This window comes from Plectropomus leopardus, chromosome 6 (assembly GCF_026936395.1).
Source record: "Plectropomus leopardus strain MGB_pleo_1.0 chromosome 6, ASM2693639v1, whole genome shotgun sequence".
NCBI lineage: Eukaryota > Metazoa > Chordata > Actinopteri > Perciformes > Serranidae > Plectropomus > Plectropomus leopardus.
The window spans coordinates 9057795-9073873 of record NC_142181.1 but is presented as its reverse complement, the minus strand read 5'-3'; the positions used below and the strand labels follow the sequence as shown (position 1 = coordinate 9073873).

Genomic DNA, 16079 nt, shown 5'->3' with positions numbered 1-16079 from the left:
GTAAAAGAATGATTGAAAAAAAGGAGGAAAAGGAGAATATCTATCACCTGTCTTCTTAGCCTCTCTGTGATGAATTATACGACTGGCACACAGGATTATTTACTCCATCCACTCTGTTCATTGCATATCACTCTAAGTAAGCCTGTCAAATTGAAGCCTGTAATGTTATTGAGTATATGTCAGCTTGATATCTAAAAAATGCCAGATTCCTAATTTTTTTTAACCTCTTTCAAGGACAGACTGTCTTAACCGAGGGCTGCCACGTTCATAATCTCACCAATGACTTTCTCAACTTTAACTGGCATTTTGAAGGGCCAGGTATCCCCAGTATGGACCATGGCTTTGATCTATAGCAGCCTCTCCCTTCTAAAGTCATATTTATTTGTTAAATCTGCTGTAATGATACCTTCGAGCAATTTCTACAAAAAGTCAGCTTCTGTAGCCTCAATAATTAGCTGTGGTTCATTTGGTCCAATTTGCATCAAAAGTATGGCTGGGAAATGGTGACAGACAGCAGTCAGAGTCAGCAGAGCACACAGGGAGCTACACTGTGAATTCTAAATAAAGTTCAAAACATTAAAAATGTTATTGATGGTTAAAAGATAGGGTAAGGAATGGTGACACAATGACATGCTAAGCTATGCACTGAGCATCTTAATGTTGTGAAAAGCAAAACATCAGTGGCACAGACACACACGCACACACACACAATGCCAAGTTTTTTTTTTATCACTTCAGGGGACATTACATTAACCTACTTAAATTTTTTCATTTCCTTGGGATTTACACGAACCCTAACCACTACTTGTCTAACCCTAACCATACCCCAACTTTAAGCCAGTCTTCACACTAAAATTGAATGATTTACATTATTGGGACTTGTGGAAAAGAAATAACACAATGTGATTTTGTAAACAGATTATTGTCCCCACAACATGAGTTATGCACACACATATACACGTTCACACACAGGAGGAAGATTTAAGTCCACTCAGGGCTAACATCACGATACACTGACCTGTAGACACACTGACATACTTACTTAATGACATGTGAACAATGTTCTGTTGATGAAAACACACACACACACACACACACACACACACACACACACACACACACACACTCACACTGATAAACTCAAAACTAAATCATGATGAACACTAAGTTCCCCATTAACAAAACTCTCTGGGGGAAATAGCTGTTTACAACTACTGCGTCATGTAATCTCTCTCTCTCTCTCTCTCTCTCTCTCTCTCTCTCTCCCTCACACACACATGCACACACACACACACACATGCACAAGCACATTGGCCTTGTCTGATTTGTTTGGTAGTAACAATGGGACATTACATCATGCCTGCTTGTCTCTTAGCACCTACTCTTCAAAGTGTTACTAATACCATTAAGGATAGGATCTGTGCTATTCTATCCTATTTCAGCCATCATGATTATTTACAACTGCGCTTTTCATGGGTCAAAAATGTCTTCAGGGAAAAAAAAAATGATAATACCATCTCTTCTGTAAGAAATACATTTTTCGTCAATGAAACAATAACATAATAAAATATTATTATACAATATTTCCCTTAGGTAGAAAAAAATACTGTATTTATGATCCTGGACAGTCATACAATCACAGTGTAATTTTTGGTTTTCTAAGCTAAAATTTGGTTGTAAAAAGAGATCGATGTTTGATACTGCATCAGTTTTCTTATCCAGCTCTTGGACAAAATCATATAATAATATTTCATTGTAATGTTGACCTATTCCGTTTAACATCTAACCACAATCTATATCTGAAAGAGTAATTAAAGAGATATGATATGGTTATTTTTCTACTGCATAAATGACTGTGACCATTACAATGAAATAATCAGCTTCCTTTTAGAGCTATTCTAACCTTTTACTTTTGTCAGAATACAGATGAGACGATCATTAGTATGCAGACACTACAGAGCATTTTTGTCTGTTCTGTTGTTCAACCAGAAAAAGGATTGATGTTATACTGTTGCATTATTCCTTCAGTGTAGTTTCTCAGATTCTGCTCCCTTTATAAAAATGAATTAAGTGTCCTCATTAGCATCATGTCAATCGTTTCATTATAAGAGGAAAACGTCCCTGTTATGGTGGCACAGTTCCTTGTTACAAAATAAAAACTTTGCATTTATAATGAGTTTTGAGAACTGTTTTTTTTCCACTGTGGCAGCTCTGCATGTGTTGCATATAATTTTGACTTAATTAATGGAAGCACAGTCTTGTTTTGTTTTCTCTTTCTTGAAACTTTTTATTATACATCTGTATCTCTGTCCTTGCTCTATTTCTTTTTGTTGCCACAACTGATCCGTTTCCACCTTTCACTCTTTATTCCTCCTCTATCTCTTTATTCCCTTCCCTTTCAATCTTTTCCAACCAAAATCTATGTCCTATAATCAAACTTTTCCCTCCCTCTCCTCTCCTCCCTCTGTTTCATTCGTTCCTCCCTATCTTTCCCTCCCTCAATAGTGAGCTCAGTGGAGGTTGCATTATTGATAGGCATCTCTATCTGTGGCATCTGCTCCTTCTCTCACTCCCCCTCCCTCCCCATTTCTCTCCCCCTCCCTCCCACGCTTAGTGTGTGCCTGGCCTGATGCAGCTTGGCAGGTACTTAGGCCAACATCAATCTTTCATACAAACACCACACACACATGCACAGACACACACACACACACACACACACACACACACACACAGACACACAGACACACACACAGACACACAGACACACACACACACACACACACACAGCTGCTGTATGTGTATATGCACACAAAACTGTGCATATACACATACAGCAGCTTTCCCAAAATGTTTGTGCATGGGGCGCAAAGGAGCAGAGGGTGGCTATGGGAGGGAGGAGTATAAAAATAACTTTTCCTCCCCCCTGCTTCCCTTCTTGCCTCTGTGATTCTACATGCAGAGGAGACTTTGACAAACGCTACACTGCCATGGAACCCTGATCCATTTTCAATGTGCTTCAGATACAGAGGGACAGGACAAACCCTGCGTCACGGATGGTGGTGGGCAGAACAAACGGTGATGATAACACCGCTGAAGAGTTACAAAACCTCTTGCAACGTCTCACGCTCACCTTGTTTCATTGCCACTTGCGCAGGTGTATTAAAGTGCTGTGAGACTGAGCCGTAGAACAAAGACCAAATGTACTGAATCACCAAATGAAAATGCCAGAATGACCTACATTCCAGCATATGCAACTTCTCTGTTTCACTGCACTTCATTCACTTTACTGTTATCTCCAATCTCGACACAAGCAGGCAGACAAAAAGACAGAGAGAGAGAGACAGAGAAAGTAAAAACGGTGGGATGCTGACGGACCTGTCAGAATGGCAAAAGAAGCACAGAGAGAGAATTTCTCTGATGTTTATCTAAAGGTGATGACACCTGTTTGTTGCAGCAAGCTGACAGACCTCACCAAAATGCAAGGAAAGACACACAGGGCGACAAAGAGAGAGACAGAGCGAGAGAGAGAGAGTGAGAGAGCACTTATTCCCTCTCCTCACACTTGCAAAGATGCAGGCACACTCACAGATGGAGAGAGCAAATCTTTTTGTTTGAGGCAGACAGTGCATACGCTATAAAAGAGCATAATCACATAATGTAGCGGCTGTAGCCTATTGGAGTGAAACACCACAGCTGTCATTTCCTTTCTTTCCTTGTATGTGTGCATGTGTGTGTATTAGAGAGAGAGAGAGACAAAGAGCATGTGAATAATGTTGCAATTTCAGGTAACCTCGTGGTGTAGCAAAAGATGGTTGCACTTAGCCTAGGCTGATAATGAAATCAGAGGGTCATTTTCTGTGGAACATTTAGCATTTAACTGGCAGTAAACGTAAACATGTTGGTCAAATTAAAGGAATATTACATGTATTTGTTTACATTTATTGGTACATGTCAACAGAATAAGCTCAACTGCCTTGCTAAAATGGTGTAACAGTATAGCTAACATTTCAGCCTAATCACCAGAAGATGTTGGCATTGTATATTTCTTCAAATCATGGATTCTTTACATATGAACGTATCATATCAACATTGCTATGATTTAGTTTAGATTACTAGCAGAGATTGTGGCATTCATGGATGTCTTAAGCCAAACATGATCTTTTCCTAACTGTAACCACGAAGATTTTGTGCCTAAACACAACCACAAGTTAAGCACAGCTGTGATTCAATGTATCCGCTACATAATAACAGACAAATGTTACATATATGTGGTTTGCTGAAGCGAACAAAGCCAACATTTATCCTGGCTATTGGGTTGAGCATTTCCTCTTGAAATCCAGAGTCAGTGTGTTCATTCAGTATGTTTTTTTTACATCACATTTTAAGATGCAACTTGTATACATGGTAGTCCACAACCAGAAATTGTTAGAATCTGTCAAAAAAAATCACTAATCACAAGCCTCACCCTCAAGCTTAACTGCCTCTTTACTGCCATGGTCCAGAATAGCATCAATATTACTGCAGCTGATGCAACCAGCTGCTCTCCTGAGATACTTGAACTCATCTACCTGGGACAGCTGCTAACCCTCACACCTTAATAGGATGAGCAAGCTTTTTCAACAAGAGAAGCATCGCCTCAGATTTGGAAAAACAAATCCTCATTGTAGTTGTTGCTGCTACTCAAACACAACAACATGCATACAGCAGAGTGCTGCACGGCAGAGGTTGCAGGGAAATGAGGCTGGAAAAAATAGCATCATCTGTGAATATCAGAGAAAAACCTTAGTGCCTGCAAGCTGAATATGCTCACCATTCTGGCTTTGCCTCGCCTATCCATTGTTGAATCATGAAGAGGAGAAAGGACAAAGCCCACAGTAAAATACTGCCTTCAATGGGTTTGACTAACTCCTAGGACGTTTTGACAATCTAATAGTTGATCCATTCTCACAGGGCTAAAAAGCTGAATTGTTCCTTAGGATATTAGGCTTGCCAACCCTCTAGTATCTTTTTCACTATTCTAGACTTTTTACAGGGTTGCTTAGCAGTATGATTCCCTGATAATTAAATTCCTTTCAGAAATTCTGCACAACCAACCCCATTACACAATGGGCCTTAAGCAGCAACATTCTATTAAATTTATATTTTTTTAATTTATAAGAAGAAAAAGTGAGATTATTTTCTCTTAACCATGTAAGAGTGCTTTGAATTCTCTTACCTAAGATAAGATAAAAAAGTAAGAAAATATTGGTGAATGCCAAAAATCCTGGGTACTAACAACATGTGAACTTTGTTTGTGTATACTTTCTTGCATGAGGCCCACTGTTGCTTAAGTCTGTACAACATTGCAATGGCATATCAACTACAAAAAACGAACCGAACCGAACTGTCCTAAAACATCCAATGGATGTTTTAGGACAGTTCACCCTTGGTGCTGTGCCACCATGGAACTATTGAACCTGATGAGAACTTCACCCCTACTTTAACCTCTACCACAGTAATGGGATCTAACCTGCCAGACTTTTCCAGCACTGCCTTCCGCATTTAATGCATGATCACAAGACTCAGGAGCTACTCAGAGTTTTTGACAAAAGTTCCCAGTTTAGGTCAGCACATTTGCACCCATAACCGGGGTATTAATGACCTCTTACAAGGTGCCGGCTGTCCAACAAAACCACATTAAAGATTAATACAGTGCATGAAACCTACAGTAAGACATGGTGGTTGAGATATTCAGATGTGGGGATGTTTGACTCTCATGGAGGTGGTGACTTTCACTGGATCAGTAACACGGGGATTGAGGAGAAAGACTCGAGGCATATCATCCCTACAGGGATCAAGCTGTGGTAGGAAGGACTCAGTGACCCCAAACATGGAGCAAAACTACACCTGTTCCTTACATGGACCACAAACTAGGCAAACTTAACGCCCATGAGTGATCACTTAAGTGACTTTTGATGACTGCCATATAAATGATTTTTTTTTTCATCAGCATTATTTCTATAACTGTTAACTGCATCCTGTCTGTTTTACAGGTCCTTACTTCTAGGTATTACGTCTCTTTTCTCTGATTCCCTATGAATAGGTTTTCATTCCTTACCACCTTAATTTCTGTCTACCCAATCTTTCCTTTATTTTAAATAGCCTATCCCTACCTATTACTGCTGATGTGTGTATCTCTCTTACTCGCTGCCTGTCTCTCTCTATCTCTCTCTCTCTGTCTGTTAAAAGCTTTCAGCAACTTAACTAAATCTGACCCTAACCCAGCCCGCATGGCATCTCTTTGTGGCTTTGCTACGCTGCAATTAGGACTTGGGTTTCATTACACTGAGGAAAGTAAGAGGGGTGAGGATGGGCTTGATAGATGGATGGTTGGAGGTGAACAGGAACGTAAGGCGGCAGAGGGTTGAGTGGGCATCATCAAATGGCAGACCGTGGTACAAACCCAGACTGAGTAACAGTTCTATCGAGACTCATGACCAATGTCTGATGAATTAATAAAAATTAATATTACGTTTATGTTACTGTTTTTTCCAACGGCTGTCGGAATACAGTTAAAATGGCAATGGCCTCACTCAGCTGAGACAGTCAAATCGATTATCTATTGTGCAGGCTGTTCACCAGAGAGAACTGTCACTATCCAATCCATACCGGAAACTAGGGCCTTACATGACTCAGAATTATGTCAGTCAAATCAGATTTGGCGGTCAATATGAATTTTGATGTTTTTTTTTTTTTTAGTTCATATAAAGTTTTAAAGTTAGAACAGGGCTCAGTGGGACGGTCATGGTGACAGCAGTATTCACTTAACATAGTAAACAAGCTAACTGCGCTAACAGCAGATCATAAGTGTGCAACAACAGTTTTTGCCGACATTAGAGTAAAAAAAGCAAAAACACAAAAACAAAAAAAGAAAAACAATTACAGTTGACTTAGAGGTCTCCGACTGATGATTCAAATCTTCGACTTTTAAGGGACAGCCCTATTGGAAACCTTATTAGTTCTGGTCCTATCCCCTGACCAATAGGCTGTCTTCACCCTAACCATTCAGGGTCAATGCGTACCAACCATTAAGTTAATGTAATTAGAGGAAACAGGAAGAAGTAGGCCAGGGTGTCAACAAGTATCAGACACTTAATTTAATGCTTTTTAACCCTTTAATGTCCTGGTTAGCTGTTTGGTGGAGCACATTTTGAGTCACATTTTAAAACACACACACACACACACACACACACACACACACACACACACACACACATATATATAACCCCAAGAAAAGCAATTAAAAGAAAGAATAAGAATTTTTCTATCTGTTTTTTTTTTGTGTGTAAAGACTTTAAAGGGTTAAGACCTTTCCAAGATCATTCTTTATCAAGTTTTAAGACTAATTTTTGAACAAATCATCTTTGACTTGTAGGTAAGTATAAAGGTCAGTAAATATGTGGATCCGTGCAGAGGTAGGTTTTAACTAGGACTATGGTAATGAGAGTGAGTACGGTTAATGCACACTTTGCCTACAGGTAAGTGCAAGTATAAAGTAGAAAGACAGGCAGGTTTAAAGATTTGTAACATGAGAATTGTGTACTTTCATGCAGAAGAGCTTGTATCGTTTAAACAAAAACAAATTTCATAAATGGATTAATGAAACTAGATAACATGTTTGTGGCCATTAAGACCTCACAAATTCATGTTTTGGACTTTCTAAAGGTGCTGTATGTAACTCTTGGGAAAGATAATTGATTGTTGAGTGCCATTACCAGGTTTTTAAATACTGATACTTTGGTAGTCTAGTAGTCTGACCCACTGACCCAAAGCATCTGTATTTGATGACCTGGAATAAGACTCAACAATCAGCTATCTTTCTCCAGAGTTACATACATCACCTTTAAAAACTTTTAAGGCCTAATATTTCCAAAATTGGATTGAATATATTTTAGGACTTTTAAGGACCTGAAGACACCCTGTAGGCAGATAGGAGAAGAGAAGACGCTTGTAGTAGACAGGTGCAAGCAGATAGCAGATGGTTGGCATAAAGATTCAGGCCCAGAGCGAACACAATAAACCTGTGAGCCTTGATTTATGGCTCTGTTCCCTCGCGCCAGCAACCGAGCACAAGACTTTATAATGCTGATTTAACATTAGCACCTTGCGGAGGGCATTATGATCAAACCTCTCACTGAGAGCTGGGTTCAGAGACAGACTGACAGCCAGGACAAGAAACAGCAACGGAAAAAAAAACAGAGATCAATGTTATTTCCTGCCTCTGTCTTGATATAGACCATGGCCCTCCACATGGCCCTGTTCTTTCTCAGTCACACTGCACTTTTACATCTTTGTACAACCCGGATGTACTCTATCATTATTCTCTTCCCACACTCTCTTTTTCCTGGTCTTCCGTCTCTTCATGTCTTGTTTGAACCTCCTCTTCTTGGATCAGTCTGTCATTGTTGCCCCCTTGCTTCTGCTGTTTCCCCTCTTTTTACTGGCTTAGCTCTCTCTTTCACATGAACCTTTTATGAATCTGGTGAACAGACCTAAAGGGTGATTTCTCATCCCCTCTTTTCTCCCCCACTGGTTGTTACATTCTCTCTATTTTATAAATCCTCTCATCCGCCTCTCCCTCTGTACTCCTCTCTGTGGTCAGCTGTGTGTATCTGGCCTTTATTCAACCACTTCCCTGTTACTATGTTCAGTTTCCTCTCTCTGACTTTGCATCATAACATCGATATCCGATGTACCAATTATTCCATTGAAGCCTGCTGTGGCAGCATTTCTGCTCCTCTCGCTTACTCAGGTATGCAAAATATCATTACGCTGCTTACGGGAGAGTGGGCAAGCATTGGGGTCTCCATAGTCATGCAGTCTTGTACCACAAGTGTTGTAAAAACAGGCATTTTTAAAAACTTCATCATCCAGCTATTCATTGCATTGTTGTGCTGGAAGGCAATAAGACTGCACTCAACAGTGCCGGATATTTGATGCATGCACATGGTGAAATGAAATGAGTCTCATCATTTTACCCAAAGGCTGGGCAGGCTTTAAAAAGCTCTGATATGGAGACGGCTGTAGATTACCTTTATTTTACTGTGGCATAAAGCAGAGGTCAGAGACATTAAACTTTTCTACAGCTGAGTGGGTACTGAATTCATCAGACACCAACCATTATCATCCGATATCTGCACAATACTCCCTCACTTTAACAGCATGGCCATAATGTTATATCCTAAAGCCTATCATGTGATATCATAGGAACTATCACAATGCACTATTGGAATAATATCACGCATATATATTTCTAATATTCTTCTTAAATGCTCCAAAGTCTTTTTCTGTTATGGCGATGCTCAGAAATCTCTCTTTAAAAGTGAATCACAAATTTACTTCAGTGTTTATCTGAATATGTCAAGTGCATGTATGATCTCTTCAGTCAGTCAGTTATCCCATATACAAGGGGGAAAAAGTTAAAGGGGCTCTATACAAAATTCAGAGTTGCGTGCACACGGTTCTCAACATGGAGGTGGCTCAGCCGGCGGCTAGCAGCTGTTAACTCCATAAACAGTGCTAAACAACAGCAACAGTGTTGACAGAGCTACCAGGGTTAACCAAAAACCAGCAGGTGGGCGCTGTGCTTTAGCGATGACGACATACCGATGACAGTGGTTACCATCGTATGCTAGCCAGGGAAAACAAACATAAGCCAATGCATGCATGGCTGGTCCGGCTTACCACAACAAACTAAAGAGAAGCTTTAATTTCACATGCAGCTAAGAGCTGAGGGTGGAATTGAACCTGTAGCTGCAGTGAGGACACATACATGGGCTGCCTGCTCTAACCACTGAGCCACTGGGCGCCCCAATGGGGCCACTTTAAATGACAGGCTGTCTCATAGGTGTAGCAACAGTCTATAAGTCAGATCCACCCTCACTTCTCCACAGCTCCACTCTTCCAAATGTAGTCACCTCTGGCTCAAAAACACTAAAATTGCGACAGCTGAAATGCCGAACTTGAGGCTTCACAATAGCCTCCCACAAACTAGAGGATGGTGTCACTGTGGCTACGTCCATTATTTATACAGACTCTGCTGAGGACACCATCACTCCACTATATGTTTATAGAACAAATAGCAGTTGGCTGCAAAATTAATGCTCTGAATGTCGCATACAGAACCTTTAAATTGTTTTAATAAACAGGAATAGACCATCAACATGTGCATAAAATGGATTCAATCCAGTGTCAACTTTATATGTTCAGCAGTCATGTATAACATGCCATAAGGAGATCTCTATTGGGGTCATTCTCAGTGGCCCACATTATCAGACAGAATCAGATATTTACATGTGACATTAGGACCAGACCACATCCTCAACACCCCTCTAACCTACCAACCAGACAGCCACACAAAGTTGGCAGCGTGTGAAGGCCATTGTGGACCCTTACTTAACCTTACCACAAAAAAGAGGGAACTGTCCATTCTTTTCCATCTAATTAAATTTCCATTGTCATTTTTCTCTGCCACATTACTGTTGATAAACAAGATAAAGGACATAATGCCTGCCACAACCATTTATAGCTTGTTGCCTTCTAGACAAATTTACACTGTAATGCCAGTAGAATACGGTGAATAAAACCACATGGTTTCCTTCAGCTCAAATGTAGATTGGCAGCCTTGATTTTCATCTTAGCAGCTTCTCAATTTTGGGCATCAAAATCTTAGTCAATTCATGTGTTCAGTGTCCTGGTTATTCACAGCAGGCAGGCTAACTAGGTTTTGGACATACATGGCTAGGAAATATTGGAGACCTGATTTACTGGGGGTGGACATTTTAGTAGCTGCAAAGAGATTTACATTTTACATTTTAATTACATTTAACTTTGTTCATTATTCCCGCAATATTACCTCCATCACTTGCCTGTAGCTTTTTAAAAAAAAACTCCTGGTGTTGTCAAAATGGTGTTGATCTGACTGGAGCCATGGGAGTCCCACAGTTATCCAGAATGCTTCTTGACACCTGTCATAAGCATCACGTGTATAGCCTATCGAGTATGTGACTGATGGGCTCGGGGTTGGGGCATGATTGTGTGTATGTGCTGTCCTAGTTTAAGCAGCACCACACATATGAGTACCAGGATGTCAAGTTCATTTTGACATCCACTTTCTTTAATAAAGTTGATGTCTTGATGCTGACATTATACTAATTCTATTAATTCAGTGGCTGAAATAAATTCATGTAGAATGTTAAAAGTGTAACTATGCAAAAAACTGGGTTATACAACATATGTAAAAACCCTAATGCGTACTTACATGTGCATACACCCACACACAAACACAGAAACACAATAAGCAAGAGAGCAAGAGATACAGAGGTGTTTGAATAGTAACAGTCATAGATGAGGCTGAGCAGAAGTTCATCAACAATGAGAGGGGAACAAGAGAAGAAAGAAGAGAAGCTCTCATTTGTTGTTTACTACCTGTCTTCTCACAACTTGCTCTGATCTACCATCAAACACAGAAAGCTGATAACTGAGGTTTAGGGTCTAAGAGAGTGCCTCTGGATTGGCATGAAAGGAGTGAGGAAAAACAGTTGTGAAAAATGGAGAAAAGTTACATTCTCTGCCTTTCTCCTCCTTTTCTATTTTGTTTGTGCTTCTTTTGACAGCCTAAAACAGCTTTAAAGCCTTTAAGAAATAAAACCTATGAAATCCAATATAGCAAAGAAGCCAGGGGATTTGTTGAAATTGATGATGTAGGCATAGGCTTAAACTTTGCATAGATTTAAGGTCATACAGTGTTTCATAAAGTTTCTACTGTGGCAAACAGCACTTCAGAATATATCGACATGTCAGCCATATTAATAGAAACAAACACAATGCTGAGAATTACAATAAAAATAAGTCCTTATCGTAGTCTGTATCGTACACATGTAAAAGAAAAGAGTGACTAATCATGCTGATTTACAAAGGATCAGCATCAAATCTCTTTTGATCCTCAACACTTTGGTTCTTGAGATGTTCAACAGATTTATGTTTGTTCTCACACAGTAAAAGGAACTACAACGCAGTCTGTTTGGCTTAGTTTATAAAAAGATCAGATATGATATAAAGGTCCCGGGTTCAAATGCACAGCAGAGGAGCAATAACGTTTCATCATAAAATATTTATAGATACAAGGGTTCCTGAAAAATGAATGGCAATGGGGTTGAGAGGACTAATTTATTGAGTTTATTATCTGTGTATCCCAAACACACAAAAAGTTTCAGTTTAGAGACATGATGTGATATATTACCTTTACCTATGTCAATAATTTAGATTTTGGTAATGTTTTATTATTTCACATAAATCTAAAAATACAGCAGAGGCAGATGAGAATTTGGTCACTTTTGCATCAGCAAAATGTGGGACAAGTTGGTGCTACTTGAAGAAAAATCACCAAAGTAATTACAATAAATCCTCTAGGGACTAGGAATGTGTGCTCTGTTTCAAATTCCATTAATCCATCCAATGGTTGACAAGACATTTTTAAGTGCTGGACAGACAGACCAGCTGACCACTGACACCGTCATCCTTTGAGCCACGTCACGAGTGTAGCTACTGGCTAAAGATAGATCCTTGAACCTACAGTATAAATGTTATGATGAATTTTAAACCAAAGTGCCAGTGAGGAGTCATCTGTTTCTTTTCAAGTCAGTGTTGAGTCAGCAGGGTATGAAAATTAGTATTCATCAACTGAAAAGCTATGTAAGTTAAAAAAAAAGATTTTGCCATCTCCTCCACTGCCTCAAGAACATAAAATAAGGGCCATTACCAGCTCCCCTTTCAAGGAAACACAGTGCGTTAACCAGTGGTGTAGTGAAGGGTATTAGTATACAAGATTGTACGAGGTATTCAAGGTATACTTGCCTCTTTTTATGGCTGTTTATAGTATACCTGCCCATCAGGCAAAAAGCCTTTGGACTATATAGGAGAATATACCTACTTCCTCTACACCACTGCCATTTCCTATAAAATTGACTTGAATACAGAGGTTTTAGCTTGTTCTTGGAGCCTCTTCACTGTGAGGTGTATTCAGTTTTGCCATTTATTTCCCAAAAGTTGTAATTATGGTCAAGGATTAAATGGCAAATGCCACTACCACACCCCCTCGCTGTAGGTAAATGTAGGGATTGTGGTAAACCAATTGATAGCTACCTTTGGGGCACTTGCTGGCTATTTTTGTGTAAAGAAAAAGCCTCCAGGGGTTTCAGGGTTATGACTTTGTAACCACAAGGAGGTAAGAGTGTGCATGTGCAGGCAAGTGTGCGTACATGTGTGTGTAAGTGTGATGTCTTGAGACCACTGCATGATGCATGCACTCGAAATCTGTTGCTAACCTGCAGAGTATCTCTTATATAATGGCAAAGCGCTTCAGTACATAAAAAAAAAAATCTGAATTCACACACATGCATGCTCTTGCACAGTCACCCTCACCCTCTCTCTCTCTCTCTCGCTCTCACACACACACACACACACACACACACACACACACACACACACACACACACACACACACAACAGTGTAATTCTTATCATATTATCAAGTCCCTCACCCTGAGCTGAAGTACTCCAATTTTACCAGTGGGTGAAAATCATTTTCCACACTTTTGACTATGACAAACATCTTCTCTGCAAACCAAACACAATACCTTAATGATTCCATTACTGTATTTACTGTGGTGGTTGGCACTGTTCGCCCACATGCTCAGTATCTGCATTGTCTCACCCACTCACGAATGGTTTAGGTGCTGGTGGGAAGGTAGAGAGTCTACAGTTTTGAGTAGATCACACAATGATGCTGCTTTACACACAGGCATAAAGCACCTCTGACTCTGACTTAACACACAAACACACACACAACGAAACACTGCAACACCATCAGGGTCAGCAATTACAGTCATTTGCAGCATTTGCAGAATTTTTCCAGGAATAAACTCCAGTTACAACTTCCCATGCATATTAAAATTACTGGAATGATAAATATTTTAAACCCCAATGCAGTAAATAATCCTCAACATATAAAGTATGTTATGTCACTCTGTGATCTCAAAATGAATGACTAAAGGAAAATAATGAATGACAAAAGGGAAATAGTGTAAATGCAAGTCTGAGGATGGTCTACAAGTGTCCCCCTCCACCCCACAGATAACAATTAACTGCGCTATTATTTATCAGTTTCTTGAATGAGGTATTCCATGAATGGTATTTATAGCACCACCTATTAAATCTACAGACTCACACGCCCATATTAACGCTTATAATAAAGACATAGGCCTGTATGTCAGTAAGGAGAGCTGCCTTTGATCGCTCTTCACCGTCTCACCTGCTCGTTCGTTGCCAGCTCCTTCTCCAGCTGTCGGTGTTTGTTGTGCCACACCAAATAGTGGATAGGATAACGACTCTTCTCCGGAGTTTTCTTAGCAGAAATCATCCTCGGAGCATAGTTTGCCTTCTCCCCTCTCTTCACTGTGGATCGCAAGGATACTTTGCTATTAATTCACGCTATACAATCAAACCTACCATCCTTTATCGGCGGTGATGCCCAACGGCGTATTGGGGCAGCCTTACGCGTTAGAAACAGTGAATGACTCCTCTGTTTGCTCTGCTAAGAATAAACAGCAAAGCCCGAAAAGAATATAATTTATGGAAATAAGCCCCTCGTTTGATTGTCTCTGTAGATCAGGCTACACCTTTATTTCTTAACCACCCGTTCCTCCACCTCTTGCCTCCCTCTCTCTTCCTCCCCTGCCTACTCTAACACATCTATCCTCCTTCTCTCCTCCCATCCGGTGGTGACTGAAAGAGATGCGTTGACAAGCTGCAATGAAATGTGCGCACAGTCAGCCAATCCGCTGTCAGGGATGTTGTGATAAAACATATGCCTTGTGAAAGAAAGAAAAAAAAACTGCAAAAAATATACACTTAAATATTTAAAGCAAACTATATTGCATAATCCTTACAAGAATCTTATAGTACTGACAGACCAGAGGCAAAGAAAAGAAAAGGAAAGAAAAGAAAATTTACACATTGACTTCAAAATACAATACAGAATTAAAAATGCATCAAGTCAAAGTATAAATATAAGCTTAATCTTTACTTCTTTGTTGTTTTCTTTATTATCATTGCTTAGTTTTATGCATAAAATCTTGCTTGTATTTTATATATATTTATTTATTTTTATATTCAAATCTGTAGTTTCTCTCTGTCTGTCCAGGTCTTTTGTTGAATTGAGTCTTTTTTTATTTATTTATTTTTTATGGTGTGTATGTCTGTTGTGTTTGAATTTACTTGTTGTTGACTAGATGACAGAAAGAAATAAAAAATGTCATAATACCAATAACAACAGAATACTACTGCTATTGTTCTACTTAACAAGTAGCCCATTTTATTTATGTTATTTTATCTTATTTTATCCTTGTGTAATACCTGTTTTTTTATTTTTGGTATTATGGTTATGTTATTGCACTCTTATTCTTTGTGTAAGACATGGTCATTATTTTTATTTTATCATTTTTGTCATTATCACTGGAATTCCTTCTTTATTTTATCCTTTTGCAATGACATTGCTCTTTTGTTTTGGTGCAATATTATACTGTGCAATATTATTGTGATCACAGAGGTCAGTGCAATATTACAGGGCAGGTGCAATACATGAAGGCCAAGTAAATTTCCTTCTTCATTCGCAGATGACATCTAATTCATGTTATCAGTGTACACTATCTTTTGTTTTTCTGTGTGTCTCACTTCGAGGATAATCAAATTTATCTCGATACTTCTACTACTATTATTATTATTAGTAGTAGTAGTAGTATGAATAATAATAATAATAATAATAATAATAATAATAATAATAGCAACATAAAAAAATCAACTCATTTTAAGATTTTTTATGTATCCAATGTATGTGTGACTGTCTGTTGCTCACTGGCCTATTTAATAATAGTAAAAAAACAGTTTGCAGGACATAACCTTAAACCAATCATTGGTCATATATTGCTGTTAGAAGGACATAACATGTAGGTCAGGGTCAAAAGGATGTCTTACATTTAGAC

General features: G+C 39.2%; 1 protein-coding gene across 3 annotated transcripts in view; it reads right to left on the bottom strand.

The window, feature by feature from the left end:
* ankrd13b (ankyrin repeat domain 13B) overlaps positions 1-16079 on the bottom strand; it is a 49925-nt gene that overhangs the window by 33404 nt on the left and 442 nt on the right. For 2 of the 3 annotated variants that reach the window (XM_042487305.2, XM_088078632.1), the window contains exon 1: positions 14351-14804. In XM_042487305.2, the coding sequence (XP_042343239.1) occupies positions 14351-14458 (108 nt within the window). In that variant the 5' untranslated portion in view covers positions 14459-14804. Of the gene's footprint in view, positions 1-14350; positions 14805-16079 lie in introns of those variants that run through there. The other variant, XM_088078631.1, reaches the window with a different exon arrangement.